The sequence below is a fragment of the Ranitomeya imitator genome, chromosome 2 (genome assembly GCF_032444005.1).
Source record: "Ranitomeya imitator isolate aRanImi1 chromosome 2, aRanImi1.pri, whole genome shotgun sequence".
Lineage (NCBI taxonomy): Eukaryota > Metazoa > Chordata > Amphibia > Anura > Dendrobatidae > Ranitomeya > Ranitomeya imitator.
Window position 1 is genome coordinate 765,385,325 of NC_091283.1, and position 22,546 is coordinate 765,407,870.

At 41.6% G+C, this 22,546-nt stretch overlaps 1 protein-coding gene across 2 annotated transcripts in view; it reads right to left on the reverse strand.

Moving 5' to 3' along the window:
* Nucleotides 1–1,389: 1,389 nt before the first annotated feature.
* Nucleotides 1,390–22,546, reverse strand: part of MYPN (myopalladin) — a 288,939-nt gene continuing 267,782 nt past the window's right edge. For both annotated transcript variants that reach the window (XM_069753441.1, XM_069753440.1), the window contains 7 exons: nt 19,340–19,489; nt 14,779–14,861; nt 14,150–14,276; nt 12,494–12,701; nt 12,193–12,358; nt 5,366–5,499; nt 1,390–2,093 (listed from right to left, as the gene is read on the reverse strand). In XM_069753441.1, coding sequence (XP_069609542.1) covers nt 1,927–2,093; nt 5,366–5,499; nt 12,193–12,358; nt 12,494–12,701; nt 14,150–14,276; nt 14,779–14,861; nt 19,340–19,489 — 1,035 coding nt within the window. In that variant the 3' untranslated portion in view covers nt 1,390–1,926. The remainder of the gene's footprint in view (nt 2,094–5,365; nt 5,500–12,192; nt 12,359–12,493; nt 12,702–14,149; nt 14,277–14,778; nt 14,862–19,339; nt 19,490–22,546) is intronic.

The following is a 22,546-nucleotide window of genomic DNA, read 5'->3' on the forward strand; positions in this document are numbered from 1 at the left end:
TGCCGTAGCCAATGACAGGTCGACTTGGCCTTGTGTTTTGGATCGTTGTTATGTTGGAACATCCAAGTACGTTCCATGCGCAGCTTCCGGGATGATGAGTGCAAATTTGCCTCCAGCAGTTTCTGATAACGTGCTGCATTCATCTTTCCTTCAACTTTGACCAAGTTTCCTGTGCCTTTGTAGCTCACACATCCCCAAAACATCAGCATTCCTTTACAGTAGGAATGACGTTCCTTTCATCATAGGCCTTGTTGACCTCTCTCCAAATGTGACGTTTATGGTTGTGGTCAAAAAGTTCAATTTTGGTCTCATCACTCCAAATTACCTTGTTCCAGAAGTTTTGAGGCTTGTGCTGTTTTGTGTATTGTAGGTAAGATACATTGTGGCATTTGCATAGTAATTGCTTTCTTCTGGCGACTCGACCATGCAGCCCATTTTTCTTCAAGTGCCTCCTTATTGTGCATCTTGAAACAGCCACACCGCTAGTTTTCAGAGAGTCCTGTATTTCAGCTGATGTTATTTGTGAGTTTTTCTTTGCATCCCAAACAGTTTTCCTGGCAGCTGTGAACAACATTTTTGCTAGTCTACCTGAACGTGGTTTTGTTTTTACAGAGCCCCTGATTTTCTATTTGTTAATCACAGTTTGAACGTTGCTGACTGGCATTATCAATTCCTTGGACATCTTTTTTTATCCTTTTCCTGTTTTATACAGTTCAACTACCTTTTCCCGTAGATCCGTTGACAATTCTTTTGCTTTCCCCATGACTTGCAATCCAGAAACATCAGTGGCTGGATGAAAGATGCAAGAGTCTGTCTGGATCCAAGAAACTCACTCAGCTTTTATGTACACACTGATTACAAGCAAACAGGTCACAGTTGAGGATGTTACTTTTAGTAGCCATTCAAACCCATTTGTGTCAACTTCTGAGCATGTTATCTGGCCAAAATCACCAGGGTATGTGAACTTATGATCAGGGTCATTTGGATGTTTTGGGTTGTTGTCATTATGATTTAAAAAGAGAAAACTGAGTAGTTTGACAATAAATGGCTTCACCCAACCACTAACCAGGAGTGGAGAAAACGTTTTGGTGTTATCATTCATATTCTCTGAAAAAAGGCCAAGAAACCAAAAATTCTTCCGCGGTATGTAAACTTTTGAGCACAACTGTACATGTTTGTTAAAAACAGTACCAAAGCTCTAACGGTATGACCACCCCTACCTTCAAGGAAAAGGAGTGTCACTTTACACAAAGAACAAAAACAGGGATTTCCCAACTTTGTAGTGTTTACATTGACAAGAACGTCACCTGAATAGCTGCAAATAGCAACACAGATAAAATATTAATGCAAAAGTTATGGCTGTTGGCTAGAAACCAGAGGATCATGAAATGAGTCTAATAATACGCATTTTGTTGCCACTTTATTCCAGAATAATGTACGTTTCCTCTCAATATAGACAAGCTTTGAAGGATTTAAATACCAGGAGATGGCCCAAATAACTTAAAGCATCTACAGTGTCAGTCTCACTACATAACAGTGAATCCGGTAAATACAAATGATACATGGTTTAATATTAATAGAACATCTATTGATCTTTATACTGTCTACGAACATAAATAATTAAATAGGGTCCTGCAGATCAAACAGATCACACTGCCAGTGACACCGCTCCCTACGTCGGTGTGTATTACTGGTGCGCACAAGTTATACAAATGACAAATATGCTTCAACCCCTTCTCACTCTTTGGCTGGGCTATGGTGCCTACCTTGCCCCTCCGTCAATAAAAAGTTTAAATACTTTCCACATTGTTACTATTGAGCAAGGGCAGAAAACTAAATAGGTTATTAAAAAAAATGAAAAATTATTTGTAAACTTTCCGGCGTTAATTTCTTCACAGTTTTATTTTTTACTGTAGCCAGTTGAATTCACAGCTCCTCGCTTTCCACCACATTGCGAGCTTGTGACAAAAAACTCAGTGGCGTTTCCGGGTAAGAGTTGAATATATCCATGCTGGTAGAAGAGAATGTTGAGTATCGAGAAGGAGCGGGTCGAATCTTTTTGATTGGCTGAGGGATTTGCTGATGCCACTGAGCTGTAAAAGATAAGAAATGATAATGCATGAGTATGATGTTATATTATTAAAGGGAATCTTTCAGCAGGTGTTTGCTATGTAATCTGAGGGCAGCATGACTTAGGGGCTGAGACACAGATTTCAGTGATGTGTCACTAATTAGTGTGTTGTTTTCATACAATGAATGTTTTATCAACAGGAGATTATCACTGCCCACACTAGCTTGCTTGTGTTAAGTGGTCTGACCACACCCCCTTCTCTGATAAGCAGGGTGAGTAAAGCTCCGTTTGTTTCCTAAAAGAAAAACCCTTAGAGAAAGATTTTATTGCCTAACAGACACTTCCTATGGATTGGACAATGATGGAATATTCTAAAATGCTTGGTGGCTCAGTGGTTAGCATTGTAGCCTTGCAGCGCTAGGGTCCTGGGTTCAAATCCCACCTAGGACAACATGTGTAAGGAGTTTGTATGTTCTCCCCGTGTCTGTGGGGGTTTCCGCCGTGTTCCTTCTACATTCCACAGACTTATATGGAATCTAGATCCTGAGCCCCAATGGGGACAGCGATGATAATGTACGTAAAGCGCTGCGAAATTAAAGGTGCGATACAAGTGAGGAAAAATAAATAAATGTTATGCTATTAAAGAAAATTTGTCATCAGATTTCACAACATAAACTCCTAATATTAATAAATAGATCTCTTAGACCTGATGAGGTTGGCATACTTACTTTATAAATCTATTTCATATTGGCTGTATAATCCTGATATAAATTTGAACATTACATGTATCTGGTAAAAAAGCGCCAGTTCGAGTGTATTCAAGATGGCAGATCGCAGTCTATTTTGTGTCGTGGTGAAGTTTAATTTGCTTAGGGTACCCAAATGGTCAAAATCATCCATTTTAGCTGACATTTCACATACATGAGCAGCATAAATGGGGGAGCCTTTGCACCACTCATTGTAGACATGGTAAGATGTAAACTATACTTGTGCATTATTTTAAAAAAAACACACCAAGAAAACAAAAACAAAAAAATAAGTGAGAAACTTTGGGAAATTAAGTACCGTATATACTCGAGTATAAGCCGACCCGAGTATAAGCCGACCCCCCCAATTTTGCCACAAAAAACCACAAAAAACTGGGAAAACTTAATGACTCGAGTATAAGCCTAGGGTGGGAAATGCAGCAGCTACCGGTAAATGTCAAAAGTAAAAATAGATACCAATAAAAGTAAAATTAATTGAGACATCAGTAGGTTAAGTGTTTTTGAATATCCATATTGAATCAGGAGCCCCATATAATGCTCCACAAAGTTCATTATGGCCCCATAAGATGCTCCATATTAAAATATGCCCCATATAATGCTGCATACAGGTTAATAATGGCCCCATAAGATGCTCCATTGACATATTTGCCCAATATAATGCTGTGCAAATGCTGATTATGGCCCCATAAGATGCTCCATAGAGATATTGGCCCCACATAGTGCTGCACAAACATTGATTATGGCCCCATACAGACACTTGCCCCATATAGTGCTGCACAAATGTTATGGCCCCATACAGACACTTGCCCCATATAGTGCTGCACAAACGTTATGGCCCCATACAGACACTTGCCCCATATAGTGCTGCACAAACGTTATGGCCCCTTATAGTGCTGCACAAATGATATGGCCCCTTATAGTGCTGTACAAACGTTATGGCCCCATATAATGCTGCAGAAACGTTATGGCCCCTTATAGTGCTGCACAAACATTATGGCCCCATATAATGCTGCAGAAACGTTATGGCCCCTTATAGTGCTGCACAAACATTATGGCCCCATACAGTGCTGCACAAACATTATGGCCCCATATAATGCTGCACAAACGTTATGGCCCCATATAGTGCTTCACAAACATTATGGCCCCATATAGTGCTGCACAAACATTATGGCCCCATATAGTGCTGCACAAACATTATGGCCCCATATAGTGCTGCACAAACATTATGGCCCCATATAGTGCTGCACAAACATTATGGCCCCATATAGTGCTGCACAAATATTATGGCCCCATATAGTGCTGCATAAACATTATGGCCCCATATAGTGCTGCACAAACGTTATGGCCCCATATAGTGCAGCACAAACGTTATGGCCCCATATAGTGCTGCACAAACGTTATGGCCCCATAGATGCTCCATAGAGATACTTGCCCCATTTGCTGTGATACAAAAAAGAAATTACATACTCACCTCTCTGTCGCTCAGGCCCCCGGCGCTTTCAATATTCACGTGCTGATTGTTCCGGCGCACTCCATCTTCAGCACTGGCGTTCAGGCTGAGGGCACGCACTAACTACGTCACCGCGCCCTCTGACCTGAGCGCCACTGCTGAAGATGGAGCGGCGCCGAAACGAGGAGCAGTTGAGTATCACGCAGCGCAGCGCTCCCCCTCCCCGTTATACTTAGGCTACTTTCACACTAGCGTCGTACGATGCACGTCGCAATGCGTTGTTTTGGTGAAAAAAATGCATCCTGCAAAGTTGTCTGCAGGATGCGTTTTTTTCCCCATAGACTAACATTAGCGACACATTGCGACACATTGCCACATGCGATGGTTGCGTTGTGTTGTGGCGGACCGTCAGAACAAAAAAACGTTACATGTAACTTTTTTTGTGCGTTGTGTCCGCCATTTCCGACCTTGCATGAGTGGCCGGAACTCCGCCCCCTCCTCCCTGCAACTCACAATGGGGCAGCGGATGCGTTGTAATAATGCATCCACTGCCCCCGTTGTGCTGCATTGTCACAGGATGCGTCGGTACGTCGGCCCGACGCACTGCGACGGGCCGACGCTAGTGTGAAAGTAGCCTTACCTGCTCCTGGCGCTGTGCAGTCCCTGCTTCCCTGATGCTGCAGCTTCTTCCTGTAGTGAGCGGTCACCATTACCGCTCATTACAGTAATGAATATGCGGCTCCACCCCTATGGGAGGTGGAGCTGCATATTCATTACTGTAATGAGCGGTACCATGTGACCGCTCAGTACAGGAGGAAGCTGCCGGCGCCGGGAAGCCAGGGACCTGCAGGGACCGCGCTAGGAGCAGGTAAGTATAATTAGACAGTCCCCGCTCCCCCTCCCCTGCCGACCCCCGGGTATGACTCGAGTATAAGCCAAGAGGGGGACTTTCAGCCCAAAAAAGTGGGTTGAAAATCTCGGCTTATACTCGAGTATATTCGGTATGTCTTAATGTAATTTGTTTATTTTTTGCTCTTTTGGTATTTCATCTCAGCACGTTGCCTGCATTGAACCTACCATATATGTCGAGTCTCGCTGTACAAGAAACAATCCCGGCCTCATTCTTTGCTGACAATGTATACCATCCAGCATCCTCTTTCTTGGCGGGCTGGATTAGGAGACACACATATCCGGTGGTGTCCTGATGCATACTGAAAAAAATGAACAAAAGAAGTTCACTACGCAAATAAATATTAAAAAAATCAGATATAGATAGTCATATACAATGCAATCATCCCTGCTACAGGCAAAGTAAGCTGCACATACACTATATGGACAAAAGTATCGGGATCAATCTCATAACTGCTTAATTCAGGTTTCTCAATCACTCCCTTTACCACAGTTGTATAAATCCAGCCACTTAACGTGTAGTCTTCCTTTGCCAACATTTGTGATAAACTGGGTCCCTCTAAAGAGCGAACTGATATCAGTGTGGTCCTGTAATAACTTGTAATAGGACATCAATGGTGTCAGTTCATGAAGTTTCTTCCCTAAATATTTCACGATCAGCTGTGGGGGATATTATTGAAAAGTGAGGAGTCACAGCAATTCAGCCACAAAGTTTCAGCACAAGGAAAATTACAGCTCAAGGTTGGCAAGTGCTGAGGTGCATAGTACATAAAAGTCACCGATGATCTACTGACTCATTAAGAGGGAGTTTCTTCAGAGTCTTCTCTGAGGGCGTGTGCTTTCACCCCTCCCTCTGAAACTCTTCCAATCACAGGCAGACAGCTGATCTAATAGGCTACCAGTCTCAGATGTTGCTGAGCTGTAATTGGCAGTATCTGGGAGGGAAGGGTGGAAGTGAACGCCCCTAGAGAAGACTCTGAAGAAACTCTCAGTTGAACAATAAGCAGAGAGTTCACATTCTACGTTACAAAAGCTATGAATACGACAACTCTGCAATGGAGTAGCATAGAGCAAAAATCAAGAAAGTGGCAGAATCAGGGGAGCGCAAGGATTTTTACATATTTAACTCATTTTTTTTTTACCAAATGACATGTCATTTTTAATGACGGAGCTCTAATCATTCTCTGGCATTACCATTCTCTGAGAGCTTGATGGCTTGGCCGAACAGCTATAGCAAGCGTTAGATCACACAGCACAATGACAAGCTTCAGATGAAGTGATGTAAAGGAGTCGTATATGTAATGTATGGTGTTCATTTTAGGACATGGTCACAAATCAAAGTCAAGCATCAGAAATTCTCTGTCTGATACCTCATTCTGATACTTGACTCTTATACCTGACTTTCATACATGGTCACAAATCAAAGTCAAACATCAGAAATAACATCAGAAATACTCTGTCTGATACCTCATTCTGATACTTGATTCTGATACCTGACTTTCACATATCAAAGTCACAAATCAAAGTCAAACATCAGAAATACTCTGTCTGATACCTGAGTCTGATACTTCACTCTGATACTTCACTCTGATACTTGACTTTGATACCTGACTCTAATACCTGACTCTGATACTTGACTCTGATGCTTGACTCTGATGCTTGACTCTGATGCTTGACTCTGATGCTTGACTCTGATACCTGAGTCTGATACTTGACTCTGATACTTGACTCTGATACCTGACTCTGATACCTGACTCTGATACCTGACTCTGATACCTGACTCTGATACCTGACTCTGATACTTGACTCTGATACTTGACTCTGATACCTGAGTCTGATACTTGACTCTGATACATGAAATTAGTAAAATTAGTAAAATTAGCTAAAATTAGTACCTGGGATCACTTGAGCTTGTGGTGCAATGGTAAGTCCGACGGCTGTAGTCTCTAGACGCAGGATCCGTTCTTTTCCGATGATCCATTTTTTTCCGCCGGATCGGTTTTATTTTTCTGCCAGATCCGTTTTTGTCGGCCGAGTCTGTTTTTTTTTCCGCCGGATCCGTTTTTTTCTGCAGGATCTGTTTTTTCCCCTCAGGATCTGTTTTTTTGCCGGATCAGTTTTTGTCCGCCAGATCTGTTTTTGTCTGCCGGATCAGTTTCTTTTCTGCCTGATCCGTTTTTTTACGCCTGATCCGTTTTTTTTCTGCCGGATCCGTTTTTTTTACGCCGGATCAGTTTTTTCTGCCAGATACGGTTTTTTTTCACCGGATCCATTTTTTTTTCGCCGAATCCGTTTTTTTTCTGTCGGATCCAGGTTTTTTTTTTGCCGGATCAGTTTTTTTTTTTTTACGCTGGATCCGTTTTTCTTCTGCCTGATCTGTTTTTTTCCCGCCAGATCCGATTTTTTCTGCCGAAACCGTTTTTTTCGCCGGATCCGTTTTTTTCTGCCGGATCCGTTTTTTTACGCCGGATTCATTTTTTTTTATGCCGGATCCATTTTTTTTCACCGGATCCGTTTTTTTCCACCAGATCCATTTTTCTTCTGTGGAACAAAAACAGAAACAGATCCGGCATAAAAAAAACGGAATCGGCGTAAAAAAACGGATCCAGCGTAAAAAAACGGATATGGCAGAAAAAACGGATCCGGCGAAAAAAACCGGATCCGGCGTAAAAAAAAAAAACGGATACGGCAAAAAATATGGATCCGGCAGGAAAAAAACGGATATGGTGAAAAAAAACGGATCCGGCAGAAAAAAACGGATCTGGCGAAAAAACCCGGATCCGGCGTAAAAAAACAGATCTGGTGTAAAAAACGGATATTGCGAAAAAACGGATCTGGCAGAAAAAACGGATCCGGCGAAAAAAAAACGGATCCGGCGTAAAAAAAACGGGTCCAGCGTAGAAAAAAACGGATACGGCGAAAAAAATGGATCCGGCAGAAAAAAACGGATATGGTGAAAAAAACGGATCCGGCAGAAAAAAACGGATCCGACGTAAAGAAAACGGATCCGTCGTAAAAACCAGATCCGGCGTAAAAAAAAACGGATCCGGCAGAAAAAAACGGATCCGATGTAAAAAAAAAATGGATCCGGCAGAAGAAAAACGGAGATGGCGTAAAAAAAATGGATCCGGCGGAAAAAAACGGATCCGGTGAAAAAAAAACAGATCCGACGTAAAAAAATGGATCCGGCGTAAAAAAATGGATCCTGTGTAAAAAAAAAAAAGGATCCGGCAGAAAAAAACGGATTCGGCGAAAAAAAACCCCGGATTCGGCAGAAAAAAACGGATCCGGCAGAAAAAAAATGGATCCGGCAGAAAAAAACGGATTTGGCAGACACAAACGGATCTGGCAGACAAAAACAGATCCGGCGGAAAAAAACGGATCCGGCAAAAAAAGACGGATCCTGAGGAAAAAAAATGGATCCTGCAGAAAAAAACGGATCTGGCGGAAAAAAAAACGGATCCGGCGGAAAAAAAACAGATCCGGCCGACAAAAACGGATCCGGCAGAAAAATAAAACCGATCCGGCGGAAAAAAAACGGATCCTGCGTCTAGAGACTACAGCCGTCGGCTTTACCATTGCACCACAAGCTCAAGTGATCCCAGGTACTAATTTTAGCTAATTTTACTAATTTCATGTATCAGAGTCAAGTATCAGAGTCAAGTATCAGAGTCAAGTATCAGAGTCAAGTATCAGAGTCAAGTATCAGAGTCAGGTATTAGAGTCAAGTATCAGAGTCAGGTATCAGAGTCAGGTATCAGAGTCAGGTATCAGAGTCAAGTATCAGACTCAGGTATCAGAGTCAAGTATCAGAGTCTGATCAGAGTCAAGTATCAGAGTCAGGTATCAGAGTCAGGCATCAGAGTCAGGTATCAGAGTCAGGTATCAGACTCAAGTATCAGAATCAGGTATCAGAATCAGGTATCAGACAGAGTATTTCTGATGTTTGACTTTGATTTGTGACCATGTCCTAAAATGAACACCGTAGTAATGCCCGAAAGTGGTAGTATATGTGCCATTAAGATGTAGCAGAGATAGCAGCCAGCTCATTATGTTTGCCCAATGTTCACATTTCCCTTTGCAGATAATGCACATGAATATTCAGTACATAGAACTGGTTTATATATTCACTAGATGGCAGCCCGATTCTAAAGAATCGGGAGTCTAGAATCCATATATACTTTATTTATTCAAATGTAAGAATAATACAATTAATAAATAATAGTAAGAAAGAACAAAAATAATAGGCAGTATATGGAGAAAACACCAAACAAAAGTTCAAAATTGGTGTGAAAATGTCACTGAACCACTTCACAACTAAATATATATAGTTTTGGTAAATGGTATTATCATTTTTTTGACGAAATTCGGCAGGAGCTTGAAGAGCAACGTCACTGGGCCCGCCTCCACGCAGTAGAAACTTGCTGTGAGGTAAAAATTCAAAAATCACACCAAAATGGCGGGCGGAGTGTGTCACAGTACGGCACGTTTCTGATTGGTCGCTCGCAGCAGGCGGCAACCAATCAGACACTGGACACTGTTGACGTCACTTATCTCCGGACATTAGCTCCGGACATTAGCTCCGGACATTAGCTCCGGACATTAGCTCCGGACAAAGCCACGGAAGTTGGCACAAATTGCAGGAAGTAGTATTCTAGGCAATTAATCTCCGGACATTAGCTCCGGACATTAGCTCCGGACAAAGCCACGGAAGTTGGCACAAATTGCAGGAAGTAGTATTCTAGGCAATTATATATTAGATAGAGTGATGGACTTATGTTCTGCTATTAGGAGGTTGTAAAGAGCTAACAAAGCAGGCCTGCTCTCCATATACATAAGGTGACATGGTTAGACCACATGACCAGGAAACAGAGGTTAAATAAGTGCACCCTGGCATCACAAACTGTATTTTCTTGTCCCTCCCATAGCTAAGTGGTAACATCCGCAAACCACATAGTGCGTGATGTATGGCATCGTAGTGCATGCATTACATATATTTCATGCCTTGGGATTCGATCCGGCAGTCCTGTTCTCTTCTGTCTGCAGATCTGTCCACTGAGGCACAGCAGGTTCTGTCACTATCTGGGTGCTGATTACCTTTGTCCATTCTTTTCAGACAGCAGGTGTTTTTCATTTATCTAGCCTGTCCTATCACACTGCAAGTGCTACTATTGAAAACTACCCCCTGCTGGGGACTCTTTAGTGGATTCTGCTTGGAGTTTCCTTCTTAGGCCTCTTTCACACTTCCGTCTTTCTTTTTCCATCACAATGCGTCATTTTGTGCAAAAAAACGGATCCAGCAAATGTTTTTGCTGGATCCGTTTTTTTCTCATAGACTTGTATTAGCGATGGATTGTGACGGATGGCCTTCCGTTTCATCCATCGTGCATTGGATTCGTCGTACAATCGCTTTCCGTCGGGTAGAGACAACGCACATAGAAACGTCTTTTGTGCACGTCGAAAAATCCTGCACCGTCCGTCATTGGCTATAATGGAAGCCTATGGGCTCAGGATCCGTCGCTGTGTGTCAAAAGCAGGAATCCAGCGACGGGTTCCGTCTTTTGAAACTGAGCATGCCTAGAAGAATTTCAGGGAAATTCTCTCTTGTTCTCTGTCTCTCTTTTTACTATTGATGCTGCCACATCACTATGTTTGACAACTGTGACCAACCTGTCAATCAGTTTTCCAAGCGATGCTACAGATCGCTTGGAAAACGCTATGGATCCATCAAAAAAACGGATCCAGTGCATCAGTTTTTTACAAACTGCACAGGATCTGTCTTTTCAACATTTTGACAGATTGTGACTGATTGTAAAAAACGGAACAAAACTCAGTCCTTTTGCCTGACAGCTTCTGTCCTAAGGGAGGTCAAATTAGGCCAAAAGGAGCCAAAGGGGTCTGAAGAACTTGTCAGCCTTTCATTGTAGTGATTAATGTGGCTGATAAATATCCTCCAATAGCATAAAAGATCACATTGGGCATTAGATTCAACATTTGGAGCTATGTATATTGTGACTTCTCTTAATGACTGGTGGAGGATGTATAAAAATGTCTTGTGGCCACACACAATCATCTGTGTGTGATCATCCAACATATCCATAACATCCCTTTACAGAAAATACATCAATATGACCAACCAACTATTTGTAGTGCGTAGTGTTGCAGTATTCACACATAACCTTTTACATTTTGGCTTTTTTGGTCTACTTTTTTTTTATCAGACATGTATGAGGTTCTTTAGTGGGCAAAAAAAGCGTAATCTTAATAAGTTCATTATCTCAAATTGCAGAAACAATCATTCTCTAATCTGTTTTCACATCTCCAGCAGCCGAACCCCCAACAAGAAGGGTCAATCGAGGTAGTTTTAGAGCTGCATTGCTGCCCAGAGGCCGACTAGCATCATGGATACATTCAATGATGATCAATTCTAGGATGTTTAAGGGTATGTGCACACATTGCGGATTTCCTGCGGATTTACCGTGCAGAAACGCTGCAGATCCGCAAGCGATTTACAGTACAATGTAAATCAATAGGAAAAAAAACCGCTGTGCTAATGGTGTGTAAAATTCAGTGCAGAAACGCTGCGGATTAAAAGAAGAAGCATGTCACTTCTTTTTTGCGGATCTGCAGGGTTTTTGTACCCCTTCTATTATAGAAATCCGCAGGGGTAAAAAACGCAGTAAATCCGCACAAAATCTGCAGTAAATTCGCAGCAAATCTGCACAAAAAATGCGTCAAATCCGCACCTGCGTTTTCTGCCAAGAGATGCAGAATCCGCACAAAAGATTCCTGAGGCAAATCCGCAACGAATGCACATAGCCTTATAGTCATAGATGCAGTTTATGATAACTATCCCCACTGCAGCTCAAGCCATTTTAGTCTCAGGAATTGTTCTGTTAATACTGGGTGCCATCATCATCATCAATAGCATCGTTAGTGGAGCCCTTCAGAATTAGCATAGCATGTCATGACTGGCAGCGGAGAAAGCACGGCACCTTATTCTTGGCTTGTGGGCTGGAATGGATTCATTATCTTTCTTCCAGTAGAAAACTGGAGGAGGCATCCCAACAACTCGACTCTCCAATCTGACCGGGTGACCCTCTGGTACGCCAGAGTTCTGCAACTTCTCCAAAAATATGGGTGCCTTCTTCACTTCCTTTGCTACATGAGTAAAAATGTGCATGAATATGAATAACTGGTAGAACGGGTAGACAAGCAGAATACATACAGTATTTAATAGAGAGGCCATTTATGTCTGTGAAATGTAAAAGAGTAAAATGTGACTCTGTCACTTACCCATCACAGTAAGCTCCAGGCTGAATGAGTTCTGTCCCGTCTTATTGGTAGCAATACAAGTGTACGTCCCGGCATCAGCTTGTAAGAGGGGATCAATAAGAAGCGAGTGGACTCCATTCTCTCTGACCAGCATTTTGTGGGTGATGTCTGGGTTAACAGGTATTCCATTGAGAAGCCACATAATGTCCGGTGTTGGCAGACCACTGACCTGTTTGTACATGTCGTAAGGACATAAAGGAATTAACCAAATCCTGACATCTGAGTTACCTTCTCCAAATTTCTCCTGTGTTTCTGTGGCATTCCAGAGCTGGTTGTATTGATTGGAACACAAGCAATACACCTTACACAGCTCTGATCTGAACATATGTCGTTATTCTTCCCTCTAAGTCCGCTACCTGATTCATGTTCAGTTTGGCCTAGTGTATTTTTCAGTAAGTGGGTATGATATACCTTAGGCCGGTTTCACATTAGCGTTGAAGACGGCTGCAGACTTCCTCCGTGAAGCCCCGCCCTCGACCGCACCTCCGCCGCTAGCTCCGCCTACTTCTGCATGCGGCGTGCATGCGGCCTGCGTACCTATCTTTAACATTAGGTACGCAGGTCGTGCAGCTGTATGCGGAGGCTTCCGCATGCGTCGTTTTGATGATGCAGAGACCAGTGTAGCATGCAGCTTGCAGCAATTTTGTTCTCTGCATCGTCAAAACGACGCATGCGGAAGCATCCGCATACAGCCGCACGACCTGCGTACCTAATGTTAAAGATAGGTATGCCAGCCGTATGCAGGCCGCATGCAGAAGTAGGCGGAGCTAGTGGCGGAGGTGCAGCCAAGGGCGGGGCTTCACGGAGGAAGTCCCCAGACCTCCGCAGCTCCTCAAAACGCTAGTGTGAAACTAGCCTTAGGCATTTCCTGTGATAATAAATATGGGTATGATAAATTTCAACAAGCCCAATCCTTTATTCCCCACATACATCTGATGTTGGGAAAGGTGTCTGTACAACCAGACAAAGTGCATCACTTATCTAATGAAAAGGGGTGCTGTCGGATGCTTCAGAATGCTATTACCCTGCAGATTAACCCTATATCTCAAGATTAATAGTATTTTTAACGACATGTTCCATTTAATAAATTATGCGCTTCTGACTTTAGCACACCTCCTCATCAAGACCGGTGTGAAAAACGCTGGGATTGATTAATCGGGGCCATAGTGCTACTCTAGGAATTGCTGCGTATCCATGCAGCATCAAAACCGTAGCAAACAGATGTTACAGAATAGTGGATGAGATTTCTAGAAAACCCATGTCCCCTATGCGACTATATGCATCTACGGATCACCCATGGAGACTGACATGTGGCGCATCTTTCAGGCCCGCAGCATGTCAATTTCTCTTGTGGAGACGCTAATCTCTGCAACAGAAATGTAATCAATAGAATGTATTCGAAGCAGTAAATCTGCACAGTTTAGTGATCATATGCGGATTTACCTTCGTTCGATAGAACGCAGCGTTTTCGACACAGCAAATAATATGCTACGTCCAAAGCGCTGCTCAATCCGGATCGAGGGCACATAGCCATACTGTCTCCATCTTTTCTCTAATAGGAGGCAGATGTAGAATCAGACCACAAATAATATATACACATATTTAATCGTCTATTACCTTACAGTCCAGCCTGCACAAGCGCCCTTCATGTGCCACCATATCTCCAGGAGCTTGGAGAAAGTACGGCCGGAAAAACCTCTCCTGTACCGCTTCACTCTCCACCTCCGCCACACGCGGTCTCACTCTGGAAAGTACATTTATTTTAGCACAATGTGGAAGTCAATGAAATAGTCTTTTCTCAATAAAAGATTATGGAAAGTGCAATTCTCATTACAGACCAATGAAAAGTCATGTTGGATCTATTATACTATTCATGGAATAATGAAGATGTCTGTTTTAGTAAACGGCAGATTTCAGTTTAGTTGATTGTAGGGGTTAATGCTAGGCATGTCTCTAAGGCCATGTTCACACATTCAGTATTTGGTCAGTTTCTTACCTCAGTATTTACAAACCAAAACCAAGAGTGGAAAATCAGAGGAAAAGTATAATAGAAACATATGCACCACTTCTGCATTTATCACCCACTCCTGGTTTTGGCTTAGAAACACTGAGGTAAAATACTGACCAAATACTGACCAAATTGTAAACGCTGGCTCATGGTGAGTATAACCCTCACCAGGTATTTATGTCAGGAAACAAGGAGATTATTGCTTAGTTTAACAATAAATGCCAATTAAAGAGATTACCTATGAGAGAGAACTGTGGGAATAGTGCGTGGACGCAGCGGTGCGGACTGCACAAGTAAATGTCCCGAACAGCTGATTCTTCCCTGTAAAAAAAGAGATCGCAAGACTGCATATTACTTGTACATGACAGGTTCTTCATATTATTCTTCATTAGTGTCCACTTGTGATGGAGACAGAGTAATTCATATATGATTGTCATATGTCCAAACGTCATATTAACATACACAACAACATATGAGGGATTTCAATTTCTATATCTAGGCAATGAGTAGTAAATTATGAAATTCAAATTCCCTCCATTCTCAGGAATAGAGAGGATTTTAAATAGGATGGAAAATGCAAAGTTGCTTGTTTTTACAAGCACATTGCAATTTTACCCATTTTAGAAGATGAGAAAGCCCTGTTAACCCCTTAAAAACATTGGATGTATTGTTGCATCCAATGTCAGTTGCCTGCGTATGGAATAAGTTCAGGAGCTGAGCCATCACAATATACAGCAGACGCCGGCTGTATTGCACAGCTAGCATCTGCATAGCTAAGCTCTGAATGCTGCTGTGAACTCCTGAAATGCTGCTGTCAATCTGAAAGTGAAAAGCAAAAGTGGGGTGCCTCCATGGCAGTCAGGCGGCGGTCTTGTGAATCCCATACACAGGTTTGGTTTCATAAGAGACTGTGATTTTAGCTATATACTGTAATACTCTGGTAGACCGAGTAATATGATGATTGTAGGCTCAAGTCCCTCAAGGGAACTAAAAATAAAGAAAGTTAAAAAAAGGCTTTTAAAAATGTAAAAAAAAAATGAAAAATTCTAATAACCTCACTATCCCATAATTAAAAATAAAACACATATTTGGTATCACGACAGCCATCCACATAGCCATATGAGGGCTTGTTTTTGGGGGGGACGAGTTGAGTTGCACTTTTGAATGACATCAGTAATTTTATCATGGGCTGCACTGGAAATTGGAAAAAAAATCCAAGTGTTTTTTTTTCTAGATTTACCATGTTTATTATATGGTAAAACCATGATACCAAGCACCCCACAATCATGTCACGGGCACGCCAATGGGTGCTTCAGTGGCTTTTTATTGCATTTTTAGACCGAGGTGCATTGCGTGAAAAACAGCAACTCAATTTCTATTTTTCTTTCTTTCACTGTTTGGGTAATAAATGTTATATTTTCATATTTCAGACTTTTACGTGTGTGGCAATGCCTACTGGGCCTCATGGGAGCACAAAGGTGGTAGCGACGGGACCTGCAGCATGCTTCTGGCTGCCATGGCAACCTATGTGCAGCTTACAATCACGTCGTAGGGGGACAAAGCGCTGGAACGTACATTCCACCGGCGCCACAACACTCACATGTCAGAGACTGACATTTAAGTGGTTAAACAGTCGAGATTGGAGCTATCTATGGTCATTGCTGTTAGAGGCAGGTTGTGTAAACCAGAGAAAAGTATATACCCCTAAAATATAACTTCATTCCTACTAGTTAAAAGCCTTTGTATACTCTCATTAATATCTAAATATTAGTGGGTGTAAATCCAATACTCTTGAATTTGTATTCCAATAAACACAAAAAAACATAACCAGGAAAATGGTGCAATCTATCACATCCTAATACTCCCTAAAGGAGTCCCTACCTACCAGCGGAGGTTGGCACCCTAATATTAAACAGTATGGGGCACCCGCTCTTCGTCGGCTGCTTCTAATATCCCTAAATCACCCCTAATATTGCAGTACAGGGAGTGTGTGTCTGCAATAGACAATCACCGCATAAAGTGTAGTATGGGTAGTTTTATATCTAGATTAGATAATCAGATATTTTCTTTGCTCCCATCTAACAATCAGGGGGCACCCAATTCTCATAGGTAGAACAGATAAGTCAATGTATAGAAAAAATACTAGTGAGGTAATCAAAATCACTTTCCTGAACATATTCAAAAATACTTAGCTTATGACCATTTTCATATGATTCAGAGCGAAAATCCCCCATCAGAATGTAATTCTGTGGATGACAATGCATTGAGGAACGCCACCATATCCCCTGATGAACTCCATTTTATCGCTAGGCAGGGAAACGCATTCTGATGAAAGGTTACACTGATATTTGTTCTTTTTAATTATGGGACATATAGAGTTCCCCCACTAGAGTTAATATGTAACAACAGCACCATCTAGTGGCTATGACTGAAATGTAACACTGAAGGGCATTCAGAAGGTATAGTAGGAATCAGCAACTTTTTTTATTGCATTGCATGCCTATTTAAAAGAAAAAAATGAATACAAAATTAAGTACTTAGTGTGATTTATAAAATGAAAGTCATGCAACACAAATCTTTGAGTCAGCTGACAATTTGTACTGCTTTTATGATTAGCAGTTACAGTTATATGAAAAAGTTTGGGCACCCCTATTAATCTTAAGCTTAATGTTTTATAAAAATTGTTTTTTTGGCAACAGCTATTTCAGTTTCATATATCTAATAACTGTTGGACACAGTAATGTTTCTGCCTTGAAATGAGGTTTATTGTACCAACAAAAAATGTGCAATCTGCATTCAAACTAAATTTGACAGGTGCATAAGTATGGACCCCCCACCAGAAAAGTGACATTAATATTTATTAGATCCTCCTTTTTGCAAAAATAACAGCCTCTAGTTGCTTCCTGCAGCTTTTAATGAGTTCCTCGTTCCTGGATGAAGGAATTTTTGACCATTCCTCTTTACAAAACAATTCCAGTTCAGTTAAGTTTGATGGTCGCCGAGCATGGACAGCAATCTTCAAATGATCCCACAGATGTGCAATGATATTCAGGTCTGGGGACTGGGATGGCCATTCCAGGACAGTGTAATTGTTCCTCTGCATGAATGCCTGAGTAGATTTGGAGCGGTGGAGCCACATATTCATCACTGTAATGAGCGGTACCATGTGACCGCTCACACAGGACAAGCTGCGGCGCTGAGAGAAGGCATCACGGGAGCTGGATGAGTATTTCTCTGCAAGCGGGCGAGCGCACGGGGGGTGAGAGGCGGCAGGTGACCCCAAACTTTATTTTTAACAAAAAAAAACTTGATTTTTCATTCCTTCTCTCCTGCAAGCGCTGCTTTCAGCCAAGCAGGACAGAAGGGATGAATGCCGACTTCAGCACCACACACAGGGGACAGCACTTACGGTAGCGCTGTTCCGTGTGGTGCTCAGGCGGCACACGGATGGCACACGGACAGCGTCCGTGTGCGGTACGTGTTTACACGGACCCATTGACTTTAATGGGTCCGTGTAATCCGTGCGCTCCCACGAACACTGACATGTCTCCGTGTTTTGCAAACGGACACACGGTCCGTGAAAACACGCTGACATGTGCAGAGACACATTTACTTTAAAGTGTCTACGTGAGTCAGTGTCTCCGGTACGTGAGGAAACTGTCGCCACACGTACCGGAGCCACTGACGTGTGAAACCGGCCTTAGAGCTCATTCACAAGTTTGATTTTTCCACATACGAGTAAAATGGACAGATCAGACTTCGATCAGACTGTGGTCTGAGAGTTATCCGTTTTTCTTGTACTTAGAGAAATTTAAAAAAAAAAGTTTCTCCACCTTCTCCTTTCTGACAGTTTGTGAAAATAGGAAAACATTCAAATGTCATCCAAGGACGGTCCCATTTTTTCCATGGACCCATTGACCTGCAGCGCTGATCTTGATCTGACTCTTGGATAAAAATCACACATGTCTCCATGATTTTTCACGGGCTTCTTGTTCTTTGAAAAAAATCACAGACATGTGAATGGCCCCATAGACAATCACAGGTATGAGTGCTACCTGAGAAAAACAAGGAGAGCACTTGTGTGTGAAAATTTGACGTGTGAATGAGCTCTAAGTAGCAAAGAAAAGTGGCGCTGAGTGCAAGGAAGAGTGTTCTTTCATACATGGGCTCTGCACATCTTACCAGCCAACCTCCGCCACACTTCTTCAGTGCACACATTATTATTCTCCTATTAAATGTTTTGAAGCATTATACAGATCCCAAAGATGTGATAGACCACAGTTAATTTATGCTTTAAGCGGGGTCAGTGTGTGGGGAGGGAATCCATTTTTCACACAGGGCCCTGTAGGTTTGGATTTCTTTTTCCCTTAATAAAGACCTTCATTTAAAAACTGCATTTTGTGTTTACTTGTGTTATCTTTGTCTAATAATTAAATTTTGTTTTATGATCAGAACATTTACGTGTGACTACCATGCAAAAGAAGAGGAAATCAGGAAGGGGGAAAACACTTTTTCACACAACCGTATATATTGCCAGCCTGACATAGTACCACATAGCGATCCTACATATAAAGGTTACCATCCTAATACACATTCCAAACCATGGCTAGCAAACAAAGGTTTATAGAAAGGCAGTGAAGAAGAAAACATTAGTCCCTTGTGTCCTGGATGGTCAAACCTGGACCCCTCGATCCTGCCAAATACCGTTGGAATCACTTATTTTATGTTTGTTTTCATTTGCTCTCATTAACACAGTGAAATATTGCAGGTCTGGAACTACACAGAGTGTGAATTGGTACCTGTGGATTTGCAGCCATGATGGTATAGTTTCCATCATCATCGTTGGTGGCAGAGTCGATGTGTAATGAGCATGTCCCATCTGCTTCTCTCTTCATCCTACAATGTTCATTCTTCTTTAAAATCTGCTTTCCGTCTTTAAACCAATAAACCTAAAAAATAAAAAAATTGTCAGACAAAATCAACTTGAAGTTAGTACAATGATGTAGAAAAATAGATTTTTTTTTTAATTGTATGTTGAAAAATTAAAGGATTTGAGTTTTAGTCTGTAAAAGTTCATAATAATTAGTGATGGCCATAGGGATTACTTAATACAACCTTACTGGAAGCTCAGGGGTGCTCTATTATCCTAATTGTTATCGATCTTAAAATAGTAAAAATACCATATCTCTAGTAATATCAATATATAAGGTGCGAGCAATTATGGGATAACAACACGTGTCTGAATTAATGTGTAAAATAGTTTCTGAACCAGGTTCTATCATATTCCACAAATCTGTCTTATTAGGTTTTGGGCCCCTAACTAGAAATCAGAGCTGTCGTCAAGTGAAGCGCTGTGGAATTAATGGCACTATATAAGTGAGTAAAATAAAATAATAATAATAATAAAGTAACACACTGTGGTCTGAATATGATTTGGTTTGGCTTCTGAACCGATTGCAGGCGCTGGTCTGGGGTTCAATTAATTTACTAATTTTAAGAGATGATCTGTGGTCGGAATTACAGCTGACTCTCTGGGCTGGAGTAGGAATTAGTTTTTCCTATCTAGTCTGGGGTTTGGGTTATGTTTAGTGGTCTGGTCAAGTTTCTGAAACTATTTAAAAGCCTGTTCTGGGGTCTAAATTAATTTTCACAGTCTTTTTTGGTGCTCTTATTGAAATGTAGGGATCTAATCTGATGTCTAAATGATCTGGTTTGGGTTCTATATTGATGGCAGGGGCTGATCTGGGGTCTGAATTGATTTTAGTTTCTGGTCTAGGGTTGCCACGCATCTATGATGTCACAGTACGACAGTGTTCACATGTTCAGTATTTGGTCAGTATCCTATATCAGTATATGTAAGCCAAAAACAGGAGTGGGACAACCAGAGGAATAGTATAATAGAAACATATGCACCACTTCTGTATTTATCACCCACTCCTGGTTTTGGCTTACAAATACTGATGTAAAATACTGACCAAATACTGAACGTGTGAATGTGGCCTTAGACACAGGAATTGCTGGAACTACAGTGCCTTGTGAAAGTGTTCGGCCCCTGGAACTTTTCAACCTTTTCCCACATATCATGCTTCAAAAATAATGATACCAAATGTAAATTTTTAGTAAAGAATCAACAACAAGTGGAACACAATTGTGAAGTTGAATGAAATTTATTGGTTATTTTTTAAATTTTTGTGGAAATTCAAAAACTGAAAAGTGGGGCGTGCAATATTATTCGGTCCCTTTAACTTAATACTTTGTTGCGCCACATTTTGCTGTGATTACAGCTGCAAGTCGCTTGGGGTATGTCTCTATCAGTTTTGTACATCGAGAGACTGAAATTCTTGCCCATTCTTCCTTGGCAAACAGCTCGAGCTCAGTGAGGTTTGATGGAGATCGTTTGTGAACAGCAGTTTTCTGCTCTTTCCACAGATTTTCAATTGGATTGAGGTCTGGACTTTGTCTTGGCCATACTAACACCTGGATACGTTTATTTGTGAACCATTCCATTGTAGATTTTGCTTTATGTTTGGGATAATTGTCTTGTTGGAAGACAAATCTCCGTCCCAGTCTCAGGTCTTTTGCAGACTCCAACAGGTTTCCTTCAAGAATGGTCCTGTATTTGGCTCCATCCATCGTCCCATCAATTTTAACCATCTTCCCTGTCCCTGCTGAAGAAAAGCAGGCCCAAACCATGATGCTGCCACCACCATGTTTGACAGTGGGGATGGTGTGTTCAGGGTGATGAGCTGTGTTGCTTTTACACCAAACATATCGTTTGGCATTGTTGCCAAAAAGTTCGATTTTGGTTTCATCTGACCAGAGCGCCTTCTTCCACATGTTTGGTGTGTCTTCCAGGTGGCTTGTTGCAAACTTTAAACAACACTTTTATGGATATCTTTGAGAAATGGCTTTCTTCTTGCCACTCTTCCATAAAGGCAAGATTTGTGCAGTGTGCGACTGATTGTTGTTCTATGGACAGACTGTCCCATCTCAGCTGTAGATCTCTGCAATTCATCCAGAGTGATCATGGGCCTCTTGGCTGCATCTCTGATCAATCTTCTCCTTGTTTGAGATGAAAGTTTAGAGGGACGGCCAGGTCTTGGTAGATTTGCAGTGAGATGATACTCCTTCCATTTGAATATGATCGCTTGCACAGTGCTCCTTGGGATGTTTAAAGTTTTGGAAATAATTTTGCATCCAAATCCAGCTTTAAACTTCTCCACAACAGTATCACGGACCTTCCTGTTGTGTTCCTTGGTCTTGATGATGCTCTCTGTGCTTCAAACAGAACCCTGAGACTATCACAGAGCAGGTGCATTTATACGGAGACTTGATGACACACAGGTGGATTATATTTATCATCATTAGGCATTTAGGACAACATTGGATCATTCAGAGATCCACAATGAACTTCTAGAGTGAGTTTGCTGCACTGAAAGTAAAGGGGCTGAATAATATTGCACGCCCCACTTTTCAGTTTTTGAATTTCCACAACATTTTTTAATAATCAATAAATTTTGTTCAACTTCACAATTGTGTTCCACTTGTTGTTGATTCTTCACCAAAAAATTTAATTTGGTGTCTTTATGTTTGAAGCATGATATGTGGGAAAAGGTTGAAAAGTTCAAGGGGGCCGAATACTTTTGCAAGGCACTGTATATTTGCTATCCAACACTTGGTCATAGGATGTGTCCTGATGATCCAACACTGGAAAAAGATGGAGGAAACATGTCTATGCAGGATGCCTGTAATTAAGGTGCTTCAGACGTGTATTTTAAGAGATTGATAAGTACTATTTTATGTGCTTGTCAATTTAACATTGAATATTCACAATAATTGATGTGGGTGTGATTATCATAGACCTGAATGAGAACATCAGTAAGGGAAATTGTATTTGATTATTTTATCTGAAACATTAGGTAATTACCGTACCAGGGTATCCTAATCAAGGAGCACAGGGTGTTATATCCTCAATAAAAAGTACAAACCTTCACTGATAAGTAGCG